General features: G+C 50.0%; 2 protein-coding genes and 1 non-coding gene across 3 annotated transcripts; 1 reads left to right on the forward strand and 2 right to left on the reverse strand.

Moving 5' to 3' along the window:
* Window positions 1-7154: 7154 nt before the first annotated feature.
* Window positions 7155-8884, reverse strand: INS49_009315 (uncharacterized protein; the record flags this gene model as incomplete). Its single annotated transcript, XM_043170049.1, has 12 exons — window positions 7155-7399; window positions 7466-7536; window positions 7593-7752; window positions 7806-7842; window positions 7916-8006; window positions 8079-8115; window positions 8165-8237; window positions 8293-8322; window positions 8378-8383; window positions 8436-8575; window positions 8638-8691; window positions 8770-8884. 12 exons carry the CDS (start codon window positions 8882-8884, stop codon window positions 7155-7157), a joined length of 1059 nt encoding a protein of 352 aa, XP_043024614.1.
* Window positions 8885-12189: 3305 nt separating this feature from the next.
* Window positions 12190-13863, reverse strand: INS49_009316 (uncharacterized protein; the record flags this gene model as incomplete). Its single annotated transcript, XM_043170050.1, has 3 exons — window positions 12190-12258; window positions 12503-13718; window positions 13838-13863. The coding sequence occupies 3 exons, from the start codon at window positions 13861-13863 to the stop codon at window positions 12190-12192; spliced, it is 1311 nt and encodes a 436-aa protein (XP_043024615.1).
* A 1411-nt stretch (window positions 13864-15274) lies between these two features.
* INS49_009317 lies at window positions 15275-15417 on the forward strand. The gene has a single exon. It is a non-coding gene; the product is annotated as a tRNA-Asp (tRNA).
* Window positions 15418-19800: the final 4383 nt, after the last annotated feature.

Here is a 19800-nt window from a genome sequence, read left to right on the forward strand (position 1 = left end):
AAGTGAGAGCAGCCAACTGCCGTTCTCCTGCGTTGTCTAGGCTGTCAACTGGTTCGTGCTAGTCGTCCGTTTGCTGTCATGCTGCCTGCCTTCTCTGCCTCTCCCGCCCCCCGTTTGGAGCAGACCATCTATTTCTCTCGTTGCGCCGGTACGTACCTCTGACCAGCGCTCCACACAGACACGCGCACACCACACCACACACACCACCACGCATCCTCAGATCGCACACATCACAGTGAGCAATGGGCCCAGGTGACAGCACCAAGAACGGGTACCGGTCTGCACTCTACCCAAAGAGGCCTCGTTTCAGCCTTTCTCCCTTCGCTAGCCCGCTGACTGTGCAGGTTATAGACGCCGTGCAATTTCGAGAGGTTCATTCATCTCACTTGCATGTCTCACCCTCAGCATCGTCAGAGGGGAAGATCGCAACTGTCGGGGCCTCGGGGAGCAGTGCATCCACTAACTACAGTATGTAGGTCATGAAATGAAATGAAATCACACACAGCACAGGCGCACAGTAGATCACATACACAGACACAGTAGTTCGGCTGTGCCACCCAGCCTTTGCCTTTGCCAATCTCCCGATCCCCAGTGACCAATGGCGAGGGCCGAAATTGATGGTCACGAAGGGGAACAAGAGACAGGTGAGGGAAAACGAAGGGAAAAGTTGAGCAGGAAAAAATCTGAGCACCTTGACATGGATCTCGTCTCCGACAAGTGGCCAGTGACCAGCAAAATCAGTCACGGTAGTCCCAGTCCAGAGCCCCAGTCTCCCAGATGCGGAGCCCGTGGGAATGGAAAGCTCGGCTCTCTGCCAGTTCTTGCCAGTTCTGCTCTCTCCAGAACCGAGTGCCCACCCTAGATAAAATGGGCAGATAGACAGACGGATGGGCTGCAGATGCAGTGACATCAAGATTTGTGGGCCCCATCGCCGCCCCTTGCTCTTTCCCTTTGCGTGGCTTTTCCTCCCAAGCTCTTGCCCAGGCCGACCAATAGGCGGCCGGCCAGGACCGGGCGACGGGCCACCTTCGAGAAGAATTCCATGGCCCCAGACGGCCGGTCCCCATACCCTTGTTTTGTTCATGGTCTGGGTGAGTTGAGAGAAGGACAGCACTTTTCTTGGTTGTCGCCCAGTCTCTCTCTGCCGCCGGTTCTGTCAGCCCGGTCTCTCTGCCAGGTAGTCAACAGAGAAGATCACTGACGAAACAATTGGACCACTGCCCCGTTTTCTCGTCAGGTCCCTCCTCAGGCCATCCCGTTTCGCCTCTCCTATGCGTGGCAGTTATTTCTGTGGACCCTCCAAAACTCCTCACCTCGTTGGCCGATTGGGTCACGGTATCCTCTTTCAGTCCTGCGTATCCAGTTCCCAAGTCAGTCAATCAGTCAGTCAGCCAGTCAGTCAATGGCAGGTAGGGCAAGGGGTCTTTCTTGATCCCCTTCCTTCATCATCCCCAGGTTTGATTTTTTTTAGGGGTCCTGCTCGTGCATGTCCCGAGGTTCTCGTCAACCGGGACCTCGACGCAGGTGGACATGGCCCTCCCTGCCAGCGAACGGAGCATTGGGTGGCCACCCCTGGCCGCAGCACCACTCGGCTATCTCCATCAGCTTCCGGCTAGACCAGACCAAAACTTGTCCTGCTCCTGTTCCATCCGGCCAACAGGCTCGTCAGCTTGCCAGCTTGCCCTGCCCAGCCTGCCTGCAGATGCTGAACGCAGTAATAAGGGGGGCATCGCGCTAACAGTCACAAGGTGCCCTGCCATGACTTCATGATACGACCACGGCGCCAGGTCGCCCAGCGGAATAGCCGCGATCGACTTGCGCGGAGGGGAGAAGGCTCTCTCTCGCCCAGTCCTGCCCGCCTCCGCCTGCCAGCTCTAGGTCCCCAAGGCGCTGGCGTAGCTAGCTACTGCAGGTGCAGGGCCGACTGCCATCGGGCCATCACTTGCACTGAACCATCCGCCTTGCCCCTTCCAAGCTCTCCCCCTGGCAGTGAGCCAGCCGCACACTACAACCACATACAATGCGACACAATGCGAACCCGTCTCCCCGTTTGGGACGCGGGCAGTGGCAGCGCGCAGCCGAAGGCGGTGACAGACCGTCAGTTTCGGGGCGCTGGCTGCTTCACCCTTGCTTGCATTGAATCCTGGGCCCGGGCAAGTTCAACGGCGCAGCCCAGGCCGCTAGGCGTGCACGACGTCGCTTCTCTCCTGAGACGACGCAATCTACCTATAACGCCTCCCCCAATATAACCCCATCTCGCATCGGTGTTTCTCTTTATGTGGGCTGGACATCGATCTGCTCCGTACTTCTGGCCCATAACCCGGCCGAAACTGCCCAAGGGCCGTCCGTGAGAAGGCTTCGCTGCCAGTCTATACCGCCACTTATGCATGCATTGTTCTTCCAGAGGCCAGACCGAAGAGACATGGTCCAACCACTAATTATGACTTCCCTGCCAGCTGCGTCCATCCCGAATCCCCTCATGCCTCACCGAGCTCGAGTCATTCCCTGACGCCTCCCAAGCCCGGGGCATCAGATCAGGGCAGAGGAGGCATCAAGTGTACCCCGCACCCCAGACAAAGGACTCTCTGGCGATTGACAAGACCAAGACGCACGTACGACAGAACGGCCCATTCCTACCGCCTGGGTGGTGGCGAAATTCATGGGTGTTGGTTGAATCCCGGCCGGTGATCATCGCCGTGTTCCTTCGCTTGTTTTGGAGAGGGAAGGGGGACCGGGGATGTTTCATCGAAACAACCACCACCACCATCACCGCCTGCCGCAGCGTGCGAGCGCAGGTCCGGGGGGTTGGGGGAGAGTGCCATTGCTTGACGAGAACGATAACGGTTCATGAAGGATCACGATCACCTCTCGCAATCCCTGTTTCTGTACCATTCCCCTGTCTACGCCGGGTAAGGTTGACCTCTTGCGGTGAAGGGGTCGGGCAAGCAGCACAAGTAAATGCAAGGCCAAGAAGAGCTATCAGTAAACGGGAAGTTTATTGATGCGCCTTAGTGCCCCGTGAGCTTGATGAGATATCAATTGCTATAACTTTCATGGATGAGACTATCCGAGCACTCATGTTTTCCCGCTGTGGGATGCGGTGATGGTTAGGTCAGTTGGCTTTCCTCGACGCCGTTCAATTGCGCTGCCACCTAAACCCCCCATAACCCCACGTCCCTGGTGTTCTCCCCTAACCCTCATGACGTCCTGGTTCTTCGGGTGGCACCCGCCGTGTCTACACGCCATTTCAATGACAACGGTGTTTCTATGAACAATTGACGAGTATGCTATCCTCCGAGGTGTCTGGAATGCCCCTGGGTTCATACAGCCCTGAGATGCGATGCACCTAGGGAAGGCCGAGGTTCTTTTTTAATGTGAAAGGTCGCCGCCTCAGAGTTGGCCGCGCGTTAATAGATCGTCCCACCAGAAACTGAGATGTATCAGAAAAATGGGAACACGATGGAGACTGCGTGTACCCATGCTCTCCAATTCCCCCTTCTCTGGGAGGCGTCTAGCATCTCATTATCAGATGTGAATGCTCTCTATATATATATATATATATTTGGCGAGGGCAAACGTGGACTGAGGTTGCAAGGAAGCGGCGTCTTTTGTGCTCACTGATTATTTGAAAAGGGTTCTGCTTCTCCTGTTGGGTGGTTCCTAGCAAGCACATAGCAAAGCATGGTGTGGGATATACCTAGTTGTAATTCAGTAGGTACGGTGCTAGTCCAGTGTTTCTTGTTGGACAAGGCTTTGTGAGCACGTTGTACACTCACTCATGAATACGGGAAGACTGTATCTACTGCAATAATACGAGAGGATTTGAACACTCCTTTGTGAATGAAAGAGGAATACAACACCAAGTGATGTCGTTACAAGTCAGCTGAACTTAGGTCTTCTTTTTACATTGTCCCTTTTCTGTTAGTTTGCCATATCGCAGGATAAAGCAATAGTCCCTACTCAAGAAAGCCCTTCATCAATCTAGATGTCCCTGTACGGACTTGGCTGAAGTAAACCGACAAAGAGGCATGAAGGCGGTCAAATGTATCACAATCAACTTGTTTCTTACCACAGTTAGTACGACGTCAAGTAAGCAAGGTTCGATCATGGGTGAAAAAAGAGAGCCAGATTCATATGACAGCCACTTGGTTTCATCGTTGTTCTGCAGCTGGTCAACCTGAGTAAAAGATACAGACGGCTTCCCTGGTCAGTACATGAACATTACAAGATTTCGTATTTATGCCGATTCTGGCGAGGAAACCTGTTACAGGGGGGCATTATTGCCGGAAACAACTGAGAACTGAAGATAGTTGCAGAATTCCACAAGTTTTCTTGAATGAAAGGGATTATGTTCGAAAACTCCATCCTGTGTTTCAATCATGAGCGCTCATAGACGGCCTAGCTCTCGTTGTAGATTTGTTTTTTTCTTTTCTAATCAGCTCTTCCGTATTGGATTTCACAAGATGCTTTCATGGAGGAACCATCAGCTTCGTGTTTGGTATCCGTTTGCTTTTACTTATGGGCAAATAGGGGTGGCTAGCTGACAAGCAGTCTCAGTTTTGTAAGGATACCCAATGACACAACTCAACTCAGTCAATTTCAAACACGAGCTCGCTGATTCCTGCCAATGGCCCCTGGAGATCCTTCTGTAAACGTGACCATGGCAGGCATGGCAGCAAGGTCTTGGCACGGAATGGAATTGCTCAAATCGACTGCTGTGTAACCACCCTTCTTCTCTACTTCCAAATGTTCAGGCGAACCGGTGCCCGATCCGGTCAGGTCCTCACCAGTCAGACAACCTTTCCGGAATCGGCCGCCTGCGTCGATCAGCCAGTCGGGTGATAACACCAAAATAAGGGTATCCCTCTTCAGGACTCGCGTCTTGTACGACACGAATTCAGTGAGGGGAGCCTCAAGAGCCTGGGCAAGTTGCAATCACCTGAAAACTACTTCGAAGACTCCCCGAGGAAGCGTCTGCCTCCAGGTCGTAGCATGATATGTCCTCGGTCTTAACCCACTGATCTAAAGCCAAAAAGTGCCGCAGAAGACCTTTTCCCTTACTCAGCACAGGATAATGGAAGGTTGTGTCCCACGGATCGACGTCGGTGTGCTAACCCACCAAGATATTCCGGATCATTGATGCCGTGTATTCCCATCAGGGTGGTCTGTTCAAGCTTGAACTTAATCGACACCGGGCGAGGGACATGATCTAGTTTTTTTGGTTCTGGACACATGTATGTAGCCGACTCAGAGGTGACCTGGGTATAAGTCGGCTCTATGGTGGATAATGCATTCGCTTGAAATGAATTCGACTTCGTGTAGGGTATGCGGCGGAATCTCTAGGTTTACTACCTGGTGTGATGTTGCATCTAAACTCAGCAGCAAGGGGCTGAAAGGGCCGTCTCGTTGCGTACTCGTACTTGGCATACGGTTGCGTGATGCTCAATCAAGAGCGTCGAAACTGTGACAGTGTTGATGTGAGCGCTCAATTCAGGGACCGAGAAGTCCCATGCGAAAATCGATCACATCGAGTAGCTCGTGTTATTGGCTAGTGGCGCACCTGTGTTCAAGTCCACCTTATTTCTATTAGTCGAGAACATGCCGTCCCGTCATGAAGTCTTTCGAGCCCGTCTGTTTCGCTTATATCGCGGAATAGGCTGGCGCTCTTCCGAACAAACTGTAACCGGAGAATTCTTTTTGTAAAATCTGTGACTGAGGCAGTCGTGATCTCACGCATGATAATTCTTTTTCTTACCCTGAGCATAAACTTGGTAATCTCAGACCTCTTGGTTGGAAAGAAGGATTCGTGTCGTCTTCACTTTTCTATTCGAATGGCCGGAATCGACCCTGATTCTGCATCCAAGCTTTTCCTACTAGATGGTACGACAATGAGAATATAGTTGTCAACGTCGCCAACTCAACACTGACCGAAATCTCAACACCCCTCCTCTTCCCAACTCATTGGCCAAAGCAATTGGAAGCGTGAATATCCGCATAAGTGAAAGAACTTCGTGCTCGTATTTGAATAATATAATGCAGCAGGATTTCAAAATTTATCTCAAGACAGTTTCTGTGTCTCTCATAATATCTTCTTCTCAAAGTCCCTTACCAACCACACCTACCCTTCAATTGCCAACTCACGGCAGTCGCACCTGTCCTCTTTGCTTCATGAAGCCACAATTATTTTTCTCACGTGGCTTTCGATCGGTCACCAAGAAAATGGCCGATGATAGCTTGGGACGTTCACGGTAATGCTTCGGTTCTTCACCGCCTACGTACGATAGCTTCACAGCGGTTGATACAGCTTTCTCAACATGGCTCCCTTGAATACAACAGATCTCGAGCGGAAAGCAGCAACTGGAAACTGCAGATCTCCTCATAGACTTGACGTTTGAGTCAGCGGATTCGTCCCTTTTGGGTGCCTGGGTATCCACATGCAGTCTCGCGTGACAACCTTGTCAAGTTCAAGATATGGGGTAATTATTTCTATTTACGAGATGCTTGCATCGCTTTGGCCTTCGAGCTTCACCGGAAAAGAATAACTCCTTCTGAGAGGACAAGAACCCTCTTTCATACTGGAACTTTAGGTACGCGTATCCTCAGACTGCTGGAGGGATCTGTACCGCGGACTAGACCTTCCGGGCTTCTGACGGCATCCCCGCCGCTCGACCCGTCGAACGCAGCGCCCAGTCTAAAGTCTCAATCATCTTAACATGTCGATCTCCTATGCCGTATGCTGTACGACAGAGGCTTGGGCTCTTGGTTTCATCACCCCCACAACTCGTGTGTTTCATGGCCGCCCGTCAATCTGGGTGGCCTTAGCGCTGGGTATAATGTCGCCGGCATATGTCATGCATAATCAGAGCACAGACGTGGCTGACTCTCTGAATAGTGTGGGGACAGGCACAACACCACAATGCAAGTAGCTATAGATTATAGCTAGTTGACAACTACTAGCCGTTGATAGTTGTAGAGACCTGGCTGTCCCCGGCCGAGATTTTCGTGCTGCTTTTGTGATCGCATGACAGTATACACGCAACAGCGGCTGTCACATCGCGAGAGCGAGCTCAATGAAAGCGTCACTTGCGGGTGAAGTACACTAGTTTAACCTATATACAGATAATTGCGAAGACTAGATACTTGCGCAACTCCGCTCAACCGGGGTGGCTGCGGTTACTCTCTGGGTCAGCCGAGAACCCACTGTCCCCGACTGATGGCCCGAGTTTCGTAGGAGTCGCCACCATCAAAGGCTGTTGCACCACCGCCGTGTCGTCCGTCGCTGATCTCGACGGGCCGGACTGTTGCGAGCGCCTCACGTAGGCGTTTGCGTTTGCGGGCTTTTTGGTTGCCGTGTGCTCGTTCGAAGTGAGCCAGTGCATTACGATTGCAGAAAATAGGACTAGAAGACGGACGATCCGTCAGTACCATGAGTCTGGAATCAAGAAGATGAAGAAATGCGACTCACTGTCGCTGTTGCAGCACATCAGGCACAGCCAAGACTCTTCCCCGTTGAGAGCCATTAATACGGTCAAGTTCCTGAGAGCTCAAAGCGTTAGCTATTTGGTCGCAAATAGTGCTTTTGAATCACGTACGTGATGCTGCTGACCAGTGTACAACAAGAGCCGATGAACGTCTTCTTCGCCAGCCTCCTCAATCTGACATTGGCCGGTGTCCTCTGAAACTGCAGGCTTTGCAACATCGTCTCAAATGTGCCTGTTTTCCACACCTCGGACCATTTGATTGTTGGCAAGCCTTGAGTAATCATTAGCAAGGCATCGAACGATAGGAATGGTTTCCTGACTTACTTGTCAGTGGGACGAGAAAGGACAAAGTTAGGTATACCTATGAGTCTGTGTTAATCTTGCGTAAAAGAATTTAGACGTTAACAGAATCGTCGCAGATGGAGTTTACATACGTTGACAAGCGCATCAAAAGAAATCAGTGGTATGATGACGGGCTTTTGTAGGCCAATAACACAATGTCCCTTGTCAAACTCCGCAATATGCCTGGCAATATGTTAATTACTTATCTCCTGGAAGCGTAGAGGTGCTTATCGAAGGATTTGTCTCGTGACTTACAACACAAAGTTCATAATCGTAATAACGACATAGCACCCTTGACCGCAATTAGAATCCATAGTCAGGTTCAGTCACAAAATACGTACCAAGCATGCCAAAAGAGTTGAAAATGTAAAGTTTTGACTTCAGACGGGGCTTTTTTGAGCCACGCACGATATGCTGTACATACATCAGATGACAATTCGTGTAAGTATTCGCGTAGTGTTTGACGTACCGCCCTGTCAACCAGAAACAGGTATATGAACTAGTCGACTGTTAAACGAGTTCTTTGTATGGAATTGCTCAGTATCAGCACTTACGACCTGCTGCGTGGTCAGACTCTGATTGCAGTTGCTTTCGGAACTCAGCCGCACTCACCTTGCTCGTCACGTATGCGAACAAACATAATCCCATTGCCGCCGTGCAAGCTTGCTCGTTGAAATTCGTCCCAATCCCGAACTGCAGCACCGTAGATCCGAAGACGAAGATGAAGCTGAATAAGTATACCGCGAGGACGACTATCGAGGCTTAGAATGGACCGTTCCGAATGGCATGTCCCGCACTGGTATATCGAACCCACCCCACATGGTATACGGCAGCAGCCGCCAGTCTTTCACCGCGAACACTTTGCTTGCTGGACGAGGGGACACACAAGGTCAGCACGACACGGACGGGCGACGAGGAGGCCGGGGCCGAACGGCCGTGTACGAACCTAGAAGGAATGCGATGAGGCAGCCGGAGATAAAGGCGATGGCGATGCTGAGCGTCCGGCCGTAAAGAGGAGGCTCATACCATCCCACCGGGGTCGGGCGCTGACCCGACGCCATGACGCTCAGGGCAGCGACGGGAGAGATCGTTTTGATCTAACTATAGTCGCAGGACGGAAATCAAGAATCGGACTCAAGTAAGAATCGGGGCCCTGGATGATTGCGATCATAAATGACGACCGCACCGTAATGGATGACATGGGAAAAGCAAGGCCATTGTGTGTGTGGGTGAATCCGGGGAGAAATGGGATTTCGGCAGAGTCCGCGATGAACGTCATTGTTGGTGCGGTCAGAGCTGTAATGGAAAGCTTAAGCGTTGCAGTGCATGTGTGATCCCATCTGATCGATCCTTACGGGAACATTGCATCCGCCGGCCATGACTCGCACGGGAAACCCTTTCGGTGGCCGACTTTTCCATCTCCTTGGGATGCTACAGGCAGAGAGGCTCCGGAAGAGCGTGATTCCCTACCCAAATTGCTCGGCGCCGAGGGCGAGCGGGAGGCTCGCCCGTTTCTAGTCGGGCGGCATCCCCATGGAAGAAAAATTTAGCTTCGGCATGTTATGCAATGTGACCTCAGCCGACCGGGTTGACAGCTTCGGAAGGACATACCGAAACGAAATGTCGGGCGCCCCGCGAGAGCACTTAGCCGATCACTCGCATCAGCCGTTGACATGTCCTTGGCGGCTTTGGTCGTCTCAGGATGGATACGTTATTAAGACATGGACCGGTCGAGAACTACTATTTTGTGTCCTCGCTGCTACTTTCGTTGCCTCTTATGGACGAAGGCGACTTGCGCCGTCCAATCACGGCCTCTATATGCTGTCTGCCTGAATATCTCGCCATCTGGCACGTTGCCGGAACACGTCTCGCCAATCTGAAGATTCTTCGATGGGGTGACTGGGGCGCGCCCCTCTTCGATGTCACCTGAAGGCCGATCACACGGCACTTGGGGAATGCGCTTAGTTTCGCCTCAAACCCTTCGCTGCGCTTCGGATGCGCATAGACGGACTCTTTCAGGCAGATTGTAACTTTACAATGGCTCTTTGTAGTCATTGAAAACTCTTCAGAGACTAACTTAATCACAACACGCCCCAGGCACGACATAAGCGACCTCGAGCATGGCCAAGGATGTCTTGGCTCTGTCGACGACAAGCGGCGAAAGTTGCCAATATGCTCGTTTTGAGCATTTCGGGCCGTCTTTCAACATCGGCTGAGCGGGGCCCAGAACGACAGTGCACTACTACAAAGACATTTCGCATTGGCCGGAGTGATAGACCGAGCCTGGACGAACGGACTCCCTCACCGCAGGCAAGCCTGAGCCTCAGCCGGCTGACCGGGTAACGACGTCCGAGTCGGAAGCCTGCGGGAGAACGGCGGCATAACCCAAGTGGGACGAGTGCTAGCCTTGTACCGGAATTATGCGGAGGGGCGGAACGGGTCAGCGGCGTCGAGACACTGCATTATCACGACAGAAAGATGCATTAGTATGGTGCGCGGCCTCTTATTCCAACGCCAAGCCCAAGTCTACTGAGTCTTTCCGTGCAACTGACTACACCGGCCAGGCAACAGCAAGGACCGGCCTCCCAGTTGATGTGGATGGCGATGGGCGCCACCCGCGACCCGCGAGCGGGATGCTGTCGCCCGGCCGTAGCGAAAAGACTTGACGCTCGAGCCTTACGTTTTGAGGTATTTTCTCCCGCGGAAACTAACATTCAATACTCGTTGTGCATGTTGCTGGTCGTGCGTTAGTAGGAGCTGGTGGCTCGCGGCTCCTGAATATGCGAAGACTTGTCGCGTGCCTCACACTAGTACTCAGGGAGGCAATTGTGCGAGCACTGGGCTAGGACCCGGAGCATAACAGAGCACCTCTAGTCCTGGCGCGAGAGCCTCCGAAATGCTATCGGTACTGACTTGAATCACCGGTAACTTGGAGCGAGCGCCTCCCACACCGACAAACATGTATTCGGCTTACGGGAACGGTTCACCTGGAGCCTGGCTCGTACAATTTCGGCAAGCGACCATCTGCCCTCATCAATTGACTGGCATGTCGCTATTTCCTACGAAACAGTTTCAACCCCTGCTTGGCAGTATGTTACTTTTGAAGAGCCTCCTAGCTTGAGATCGCCCTTTCCAGCAGGATTCACAAATATCACCGGATGTTCATGGCACGGCCGTTGCGCTGTCCTTTAATAACCTTTTCCTGTGCCTGTTTTGAGCGTCATTATCTGGTCATCGGTGACGTATTACTGTTACATGTCTCCTCCTCGGCAATCTCCTGCAAAGTATCTGTCGGGAACATAGTCATTACCACCCCGAACTGTGTTGCCACAGGATTATGACAGGCAATGAGCGTTCTAGGATTTTCAAGGGGACACCCTGCCGTGAGCATGGCACCCAGAGGATGAATCAGGGACCCTGAACAAAAAATAGGTCCGGATGCTCGGGACGAGCCGTGATTGAACGACAGGCAACATTACCGTTATTTCGGCCGAGACGGCCGAGAGAGCCTCAAGGTCGTCTGGAACGGAATACTCAGGGATCGAGGTCCCGGTGCTTGACTCATGCATCCCTAATTCAGCTCGCGGGGAGCTCGAGGGGGGTTTTCACCGGTTGGGTGGCTAGTGGTACTACAAACATTTCCATCTTGCCAGAGACTTCAGGCCAGATGTCTAGGTGGAGAGTGGCTTAGAATTTCTGCCCCATTATCAGGTTGCAAAAGCCGCGATGTACATTGCGTGAAGCTCGCAGCGGAACTGGCTTTAAAGGTCAGGTGGAGGCATAGAAGGAAGACCTATCATCCACCTGTCTACGTCCCGCCGGGAGTGGGGGGGGGGGGCATCAAGTACGGCAATGAAGTATTGCTTCTGTGCTCGTTGCTGTTGGACGAAAAACAAAATACATGTTGAAAACCGCCATGACCGTAGCTTTGAGATGTTCTTGACCCGCGTTGCCCAATATGAACTGAAATTGACTGTCTGTCTTTGTGACGGCACACCCACTTGACGGCAAAACTGGGAAATGCTCTGGTCTGTTAAAGCTGGAATTGATGGCGCCTTGTTGCATTTCCCATCTCATGGTGGTGGATGTGGCCATAACCGTGACACGTCGGGCCCTGGGGCCAAAAATGGCAACGGGAAGCGCGTAAGTATCTTGTCGTTCAATTTGCTACAGTTTCCACAGGCAGTCAATGTCTGACCTATCTGCAACATGCTCGATGACCTTGCACGCGGTCTGCTTCGCAATCATTCGGCATGGCTGATTCCAAAGTCTGGAGACTCCATGGCCGTGGCTCAGCTTGACCGTTCCGCACTTATATCCAACAGCCTAATGATAGCACTAAGGGGTTGGTTTCTCGTGATACCAGCTAACAGGGGTTCAGCCTGCCAACGACGACGAGGGCGAAGAGGAGCAGGGTCAGATTGTGGGTGTTCATCTGGTTGATATTTCTATATGAGACTTTCCAATGCGAGGCATTCCAATGGGAGATTTTGACATAGAAAATTATACTGTACGAGGTTATTCTATGGCAGTACAACATATGTAAGGTTATATCCCTCAGGAGAGTATGCGAGGGCTTTATTTTATATACAACGCCAGCTATCGGCCGATGCAGCGTCTCCATGACCTTGATACACATTCCGCCGTGGGTATTTGCAGTGTCTTCTCTGCGCAAGAACTTGACCAGAATTCTTGGATCCGCCCGCGTACTTGGTCCCGAGAATCGACTCGGGAGCCTCCCCGTTCTCGACCCAATCGACAATAGCGGCAAGAACATTGCTCGCCGGATCAAAAGTCGAAAACGTTTCCTCGTTGGCACCGATGAAGCTCGCTCCGTTTCCATCTCGACAATGGCCCATTCCGGAGATTCTAAAGTATCTGTAAAATTCATCCAATTCATCGGATGACAATCCCATAGTCTGCGACACGTGATTGTAATAACGAGCCGAGTTTTCGCTGCTTATCGCGTTGTCCTCAAGGCCGTGGAAGTGGAGAATCTTGACTCCTGCGTCGCGAGCACGGGACAAATCACCTTTCCAAGTGGCCGCGTTTCCGGGGTTCTTCTTTGATGCCGCTTCCCAATCTCTGGAGGAAAGTGTCGCGATGTCCCATCCGGGGTCATTGTATATAGCGTATCGAAGCCAATCGTTGGGATAATCGTGAGGCTTTCCAGTAAAGAAACGTTGAGTAGAATTGGCGCCAGGTTGAAGACGAGGGTAGACAAGAGTTCCACCAACGTGTACGGGCTCAAACACCGCCCGAACAATTTGAGCCTGGGCCCCGGTCAGACAGTTTCCTGCTTTATCGCCACAGATCAGTGCCTCGGGACGATAGTTGCACAGGTCTGGATCCTCGATAACCCCATCAGTGAATCCATCAAGGCCATCGCACTGCTTGAGCACATCCTCAACGACGAGATCCCACTGAGCCGCCGAGATGAAGTTGGGAGAGTCAGGACCTCCTGTCTTGAGAAAAAATTGACCAGTCCAGTACATGAGAGCATTCAAGTCTAGAGCTGGTGCGCCGGCTACTATCCCATCAAAGTCTTCGGGGAAATCTTGCGCCTCCTTGAATCCCTGTCGGCCGCCAGTGGAGCATCCTAGATAGTAGCTCTTGTGCGGCTTGGCCTCGTAAAAGTGCTCAGTTATTGCCTTTCCAAGAATAGATTCGGTGTGGATAGCGCGAGAAACGTAGTCTTCGACCACTCCGGAATTATTGAGGAAAGGCAAGCCAGAAGTCCCGTCGTGGCCGTTGTTGCTCCCGATGGTAGCAAAGCCATGCGAGGCACCGTAGTTGATGTCGTTGTATTTGATACAGCCACTCATGCCTCCATTGCCTACGCCAAGGAAACGGCCATTCCAGTTGATTGGCAGCCAAATTTGGAATCTGATCTGACTTTGAGGTCCAGTGGTTGCAGTTAGGGAAACTTGGCAAACATTGGTGCTGACGACTTGAGACTGGGGGCTGCAAGTCGGATGGTCGATGGGGAAAGTAAGGTTGGTGCCGGCCGAGACATATCTGCTTTCGTGAATTGTGGCATTTGGCAAATTTAACTGTCGGGCAAGGCCACCACAATCTATTTCTGAAGAAGAATTCTGTCTCCCTGCAAGAAGCAGAGGCCGGAGTAGGTTTGTTTTCATCGCGATAAGACGAATGAACAGATCATATAGATGACTTCAACAGATGCACAGGAAAGGTCCTGGAGGACCAGACTTATTAACCGCGCTGGGAAGGGAGGGTATTGTTCCATTTAGCCAACTTCATTGCTGTGAATGCGACTATAGCTCAAGCCGTTAAAATACAAACTATTACACAAGAATGGGTCATTAACCACGGCTAGCGTAGCATTTAAACCAATGACTCGTGCGATATTAGTTGATCCTAATTCCAAAATTGTCAGCGGTCCTCATTACATTAGGTCAAGATCAACTCGGACATAATTTCTAGCACCCGAGAATATTATCCGCGTCGGAAAAGCAGTGCAGCTTTTCCGTTCCGAATAAGCAACAAAATGAAGCACAGCGAAGAAATAATAGCGCCCGTCTTAACATATGCGTTTGGACAACTAAGAAGTTCGAAGCCATGACTGAGAACGTCACTCTGTCAGTAGGATTATGTCAGGGATCTTCATCACAAGGAAAGGATCTACTCGGAAAAGAACCATGGCACTTATCCGTCTCGGAAAACAATGCAAGCGTTTCCAACGCTTATCCGCGTCGCGGAAGCTGCTCACATTATAAAAAGGGGGGGGGGGGGGAGTTTGGTTGAAGAAAGAGAGGGGAGGAGGAAGTCAAGTTCAGTTGTACTTTACTCTATGAATATACTGCTTGAGCGCTACTCCTGCGCTGCTTACTCGCTTCGTATCACTAGTCACTCTGCTTGTATTCCACCACCCTTACAGATTATAATATCCTAGGAGATTGGGTACACTAGGGTAATTTACATGAGACAATGTATCCAGCTACGCGAGGGCTTTGGCAGTACGCCTCCACATGTGATGACTCCAAGGGGTGGGAGCACCACCCCATCAGGTCTTACATGTCGCCCTCTTCTAGGCCCTGAATGTAACACGGACTCTACTTATTTCCCTTCTTTTCGCCTCGGCTGTCCTCCTCGAAACCACTGCACACACCACTCAGATTCTCCAGTGTACCCGCGTCGCTAGCTGTATCCGGTTCGATGAGTGTGGTCCTGCCATTGATGTGGCAACATCAAGAGGCTCCAGTTCTTCCTTGGCCCTCGCTATGTCCACGCTGGCGAGTGTATACAAGGCCTTATAAGACACTCCCCTTCCTAACCACAGTGTGCCTTTCAGTATGCTCTGACCCATGGCCTTAGGTGTGCCCACTCTGAGCATGCGCCCTACCTCCAGTGATGCCTGATGTCATAAAATTGTAAGCTTGACAAACAGTGACTCTATCAGAATTGAATTTCTAATTTGAACCATCCAAGCGGGTTTAGCTCAGTTGGGAGAGCGTCAGACTGTCAGTTCAATCAGGCTTCAGCTCGTTCCGCAATAAGTAACTAACCAAAAGTAGGAAGAAAACTTCAGCATGAAATCTGAAGGTCGTGTGTTCAATCCACACAAGCCGCATTTTTTGCTTTGATCCTTTTTTCTGCCTTTTCTAAGATGCAGTACACATTTAATTATACCTCTTACCACTGTTGGTTTTTTTTTTAACAAAAGAGTTTTGCGCTATATAGTCTAAGTAAAGCCCATCTCACTCTTTGCATTTGAGAGAGTGTGTGTGCAAACAGCTATATTTACTGCTTGCACATTCATTGCATGGGGCTGCATTGCTTAATCAGAACTGGTTGTGCATCCTGTAAAAGAAATTGTATGATTTTCTGATCTTGAAAAAAAAAAAAAAAAAAAAAATGCTTGAGTGTGCTGGGGGGGTTTTTGGCATCCACTACGCCAGCAGTGGGTGTACTCAAGCGAGCGATCCCAGGGATATTCCTGGCTGGCGCAAATCTCCTTTGGGTAATCTGGAACTTGGCAAACTGTAGAGGGGTGGATCTGCCAGATACAATTCTCGAGAGCCTTGTTGATATGAGTTAATTTTGCCACGAAAGACATCTATATAGACATACTGGATGGATGTCATAAGGTTGTTGAACACAGATCTGACACCACAAGTCATTTTAAGCGTCTACCTCCTTGGACACCAGACCCATTAAGGTAGGAGCAGAGATAAAGTTCAGTGAAGCTGTCGTCGCATTTCTTCTTTGGAATGGTCGAGTTGGATCCGGGCTCAAGCCACACAGCTCCTGGGTACTTGTGTGATCACATGTCACCAAGGTCATAGAACGGCCTCATCTTCTGGAACCAGCATTGGCTCTACTCCATCGGAGGATATTCATACCCGCTATGGTCGTGTCTCTTGTGTCAAAGGGATTCACCCTAGGACGCGTGTTAACAGCCAGCTGTTTCGCGGCATGCACGAAGATGAAAATACCATATATCAGGTCATGTAGACTGCATTTGAATACGGACTTTACTCAGGTCTCCGCCGCCACCTCGTACACTCTTTCTTTCGAGTGACACTCGCTGATTTCGCGGTGCCGTCTTCCCACACCACACAGTGACTCCTTTTATCAACCACTCTGTCGTTAATCCGGTAACATCCCTCCATTCCCATCCTCATACAATGTAGAGTATGCGCGTAATCTTTCACTAGAAAGAACATTTAACAGTGCCTCTAATGATGCAATCTCAGCAATCTTCTCTTGACCAAGTTCCTACCACCATGCAAGAGCCTGTGCCCTGTAAGAGAACCTGTAACCCCAACATTCCGACGAATCTGGCGGCAAGATCTATGCACCGTCTTCTTATTGCTGTGACGGATGCAGTGCAGGACTGAAAATGGATGTGAGACAATTCGTATCGCATGGTGTCGTAGACACTGTTGATCAGAGCCTTCAGTGACAGCGCATACATTAGATTGCTCTGAGCAACCTCTTCATTCATCATACCCATCCAAGATATACCGCAAAGAAAACGACATTAGAGAAGGCTCTGTAAAGGTGAACTTTCTGGGCTAGCCATTCTCTTTAACAAATGCAACACATCCATCTATTATCAAGTCTACTGCACCCAGTAGACTTATGCCATTGTCCATGGTGGAAAGTTGAGGTTTGGTATTTCAAGATTACCCGACGGGTGCTGTCACTTACACAGAAGTGAAATCTTAAACGAGTTCATTCTCAAAACATCACATGCCCACCCTTTTACTCCTACTTGACATCACAGCGAGACCTCAAAGGCAATTTCGCTTCAGATGGAGCGTTGCTCGAGTACCCAAGAGACATGAGTGTTGCGGCCACGTGCCTGCTGCAAGTCACACAGGCAAGTACACACTGCATTGCTATATTTGACGTACCTAAAGTTCTCCACCCAGTCGCATAACCGCAACGCAGCATTCTGTATTGTCTTCAAGGAGCTGGCTTGTCCCTTATATTTGAGTCTGCCTTAGACAGCACCCTGTGCCTCGCATCATTCATGCTCCTGCCCACTTCAGCAAACTTACATAATGGCAACTTGTTTAGACTCCAAATCATACAGACAATGACATATATATTATAAAGGCGACATATATGTTGATAAATGACCCATCCAAAGGCTTCCCAAGGGCCTTTCTTCTGTATACTTGAAATAGGTTCTTGGTAGAATTATTGATATAACTTCTCATGCACTGGTTATTACAGGTAAACCTAATATTTCAACCTTTAGTCCACGGAGGTGAGGGATCTGCTGTCTTCCGTGAAGAGATATCATAGCTTGCGAGGAGGGACATCACATCTTGCAAAAAAGCAGCCTGATCTAAACTGGTGTAGAATCCACAAATACGTGAGCAGCTTACCACCATTAACAAAATCCCTAAACCAGCCAGTCGAAACCTTGCTTTACCTCCACAACCCCCCCCCCCTTGGGGGCCACCATGATAGTCTTTAATATCATGTAGAAGGGCACATAGGCTATAGTAATATGCTCTTTACATGCACTAGTGGCATGCAAGCCTGCGAGGCTTATTGGTAAAAGAGTGACCTGAATCACTATCTAAGGAAATGGTGCTAGTAAAAGAAAAAGCCAGGTACAGCATTGCGAGACTCCGCCGTCTTCAAACTTAAGCAGTGTGTTGCTGCTAATCTCAAATCCCCATCGTGTAGGTTTGCCTGTGTACCTGAACTAATCGTGCATTCAGATGATAGTAACCCAACGCTGTACAGCCAGTCCATTATATCTTCTCATTATAAGGGCGCCTGCTTTCATCTAAATCCGGTTAACATCGGGCAACTACATCTACAAGACATAGGTAAACCATTATAAAGACGTGGGATCAGGTGCAACAAGCCCGTGGTGACTGTCACCAAATCGGCCTGACATGATTTTGGACCGAAAATCAAGTTTAGTGGCTGTCACTATGTTTTTCAAGAAGCCGCACCGCTGTGCGTCTTGTGTAGCTATGGTGAGCTGGGCATTCAGGCAATCGGCGGCCGTATTTTGGCTGCCAAAGAAGGGAAGAAAATTGTAGGCAAAGTGGGTTGGGATCTAGGGCATGCATACATAGCGGAGCGGTCTATGGCTGGGTGTGCAAATGTATGCCTTCACACATATTGTAGTACTTAGCTTAATTAACCATACAAACAGGGTAACTTTATTTACATACCCAGGTGTAATGAGTGCCACTATCCATGTACAGCGTTCAAATTTTTTTCAAGGGTTGGAAATCTCTTTCTCTGGCATTAAGTCAAGTCTGGTTACAATACAGTGGTATGCGATGTTCATTTGTGACTGAGGTGCAAGAAAAAGATCGCTGGGTTAGCCGGAGGAGGCACATCCTAATATCATCGTCCTCTCATGCTCATGCAGTGACGTTCATGCACACTTTCGATCTATTCTTTGTCTCCTATTCTCATTCTCATGACCAATTTAGCTCCATTTCACTCATTGAGATCAGTCCCCAACAGGTAGTTGTACTTCCGCATCTATGCAGGGTGCACAAAATGTAGGTAACCCACGAAAGAAGCATGATCAAGAAGTGATTCGGCGTGTATTGTACTGTCTCCAATATGGGATGTATAAAAGAAAGAAAAAACATCAATCAGCGGGGATACCTCAGTTGGAGAGCGTCAGACTGAAGTTAACTTCATCTACAAAATCTATCTGAAGCTCCGCGATTCTCTCGTATCACCGCACTTTTTGCTTTTTGCTTCAGCACACACTGTATCCTTTTCCAATATTCAGTCAATATTTTTCTCTTTATGCTTTCGTCTAATTTCTTTACTCACATCACTTTTTATGATCTCGTGTTACCGTAATCCTTTTTAATTTTGACAGACAAGTTTTTCTTACGCATTGCATTAACACCTAGTTCATGTGGGCGGAAGGTTATGAACATATAATTCGTCTTTAGCACCTCCCAAAATGCTTCAAGCCAACTGCACTCATTGCTGGCCTTTAAGACATCTGCTTGTTGCTCTCAAGAAATTAATTTAAAGGTCTCCGAGGAACATCGACTAAGTCTTGTGCGGATTTGCCTTGAAGAAGGTCAACAAATGTGTTGACTCGGAAGAGAAAGTCAAGCCCTTTTGCTCTCGCAAGAGCCTTTGGCGCTGTAGCCCAGCTCCATTCGGGTGATGGACCCTTGCCATCATGGTTGTCAGTTGCCAGAATGCCAGGCTGTCACGGTCCTTGCATTTTCCGTCTTCGTCGTTATCGTGGACAACACCGCGATCCGCGCGGTGGTTTGCGGCTCGGAAGAAAGTCGCCCGCAGCTTGGATTTATCAGGATGATATTTATCAGCGGGGATAGGATTACGGACTCGGTATTCCTCTGGATGGCTTTGAAGCCCACTTTTGCCGTCAAACAACGCCGAGGTAGACCTTCAACGCTTCCCATTCGTGTTTAATAGCTGTGACCATAGAATGTAAGGAGTTATCTCTCCAATGGTGGTCACTTTCCTGGGGGATTCC

The sequence above is a fragment of the Diaporthe citri genome (genome assembly GCF_014595645.1).
Source record: "Diaporthe citri strain NFHF-8-4 chromosome Unknown scaffold_4, whole genome shotgun sequence".
NCBI lineage: Eukaryota > Fungi > Ascomycota > Sordariomycetes > Diaporthales > Diaporthaceae > Diaporthe > Diaporthe citri.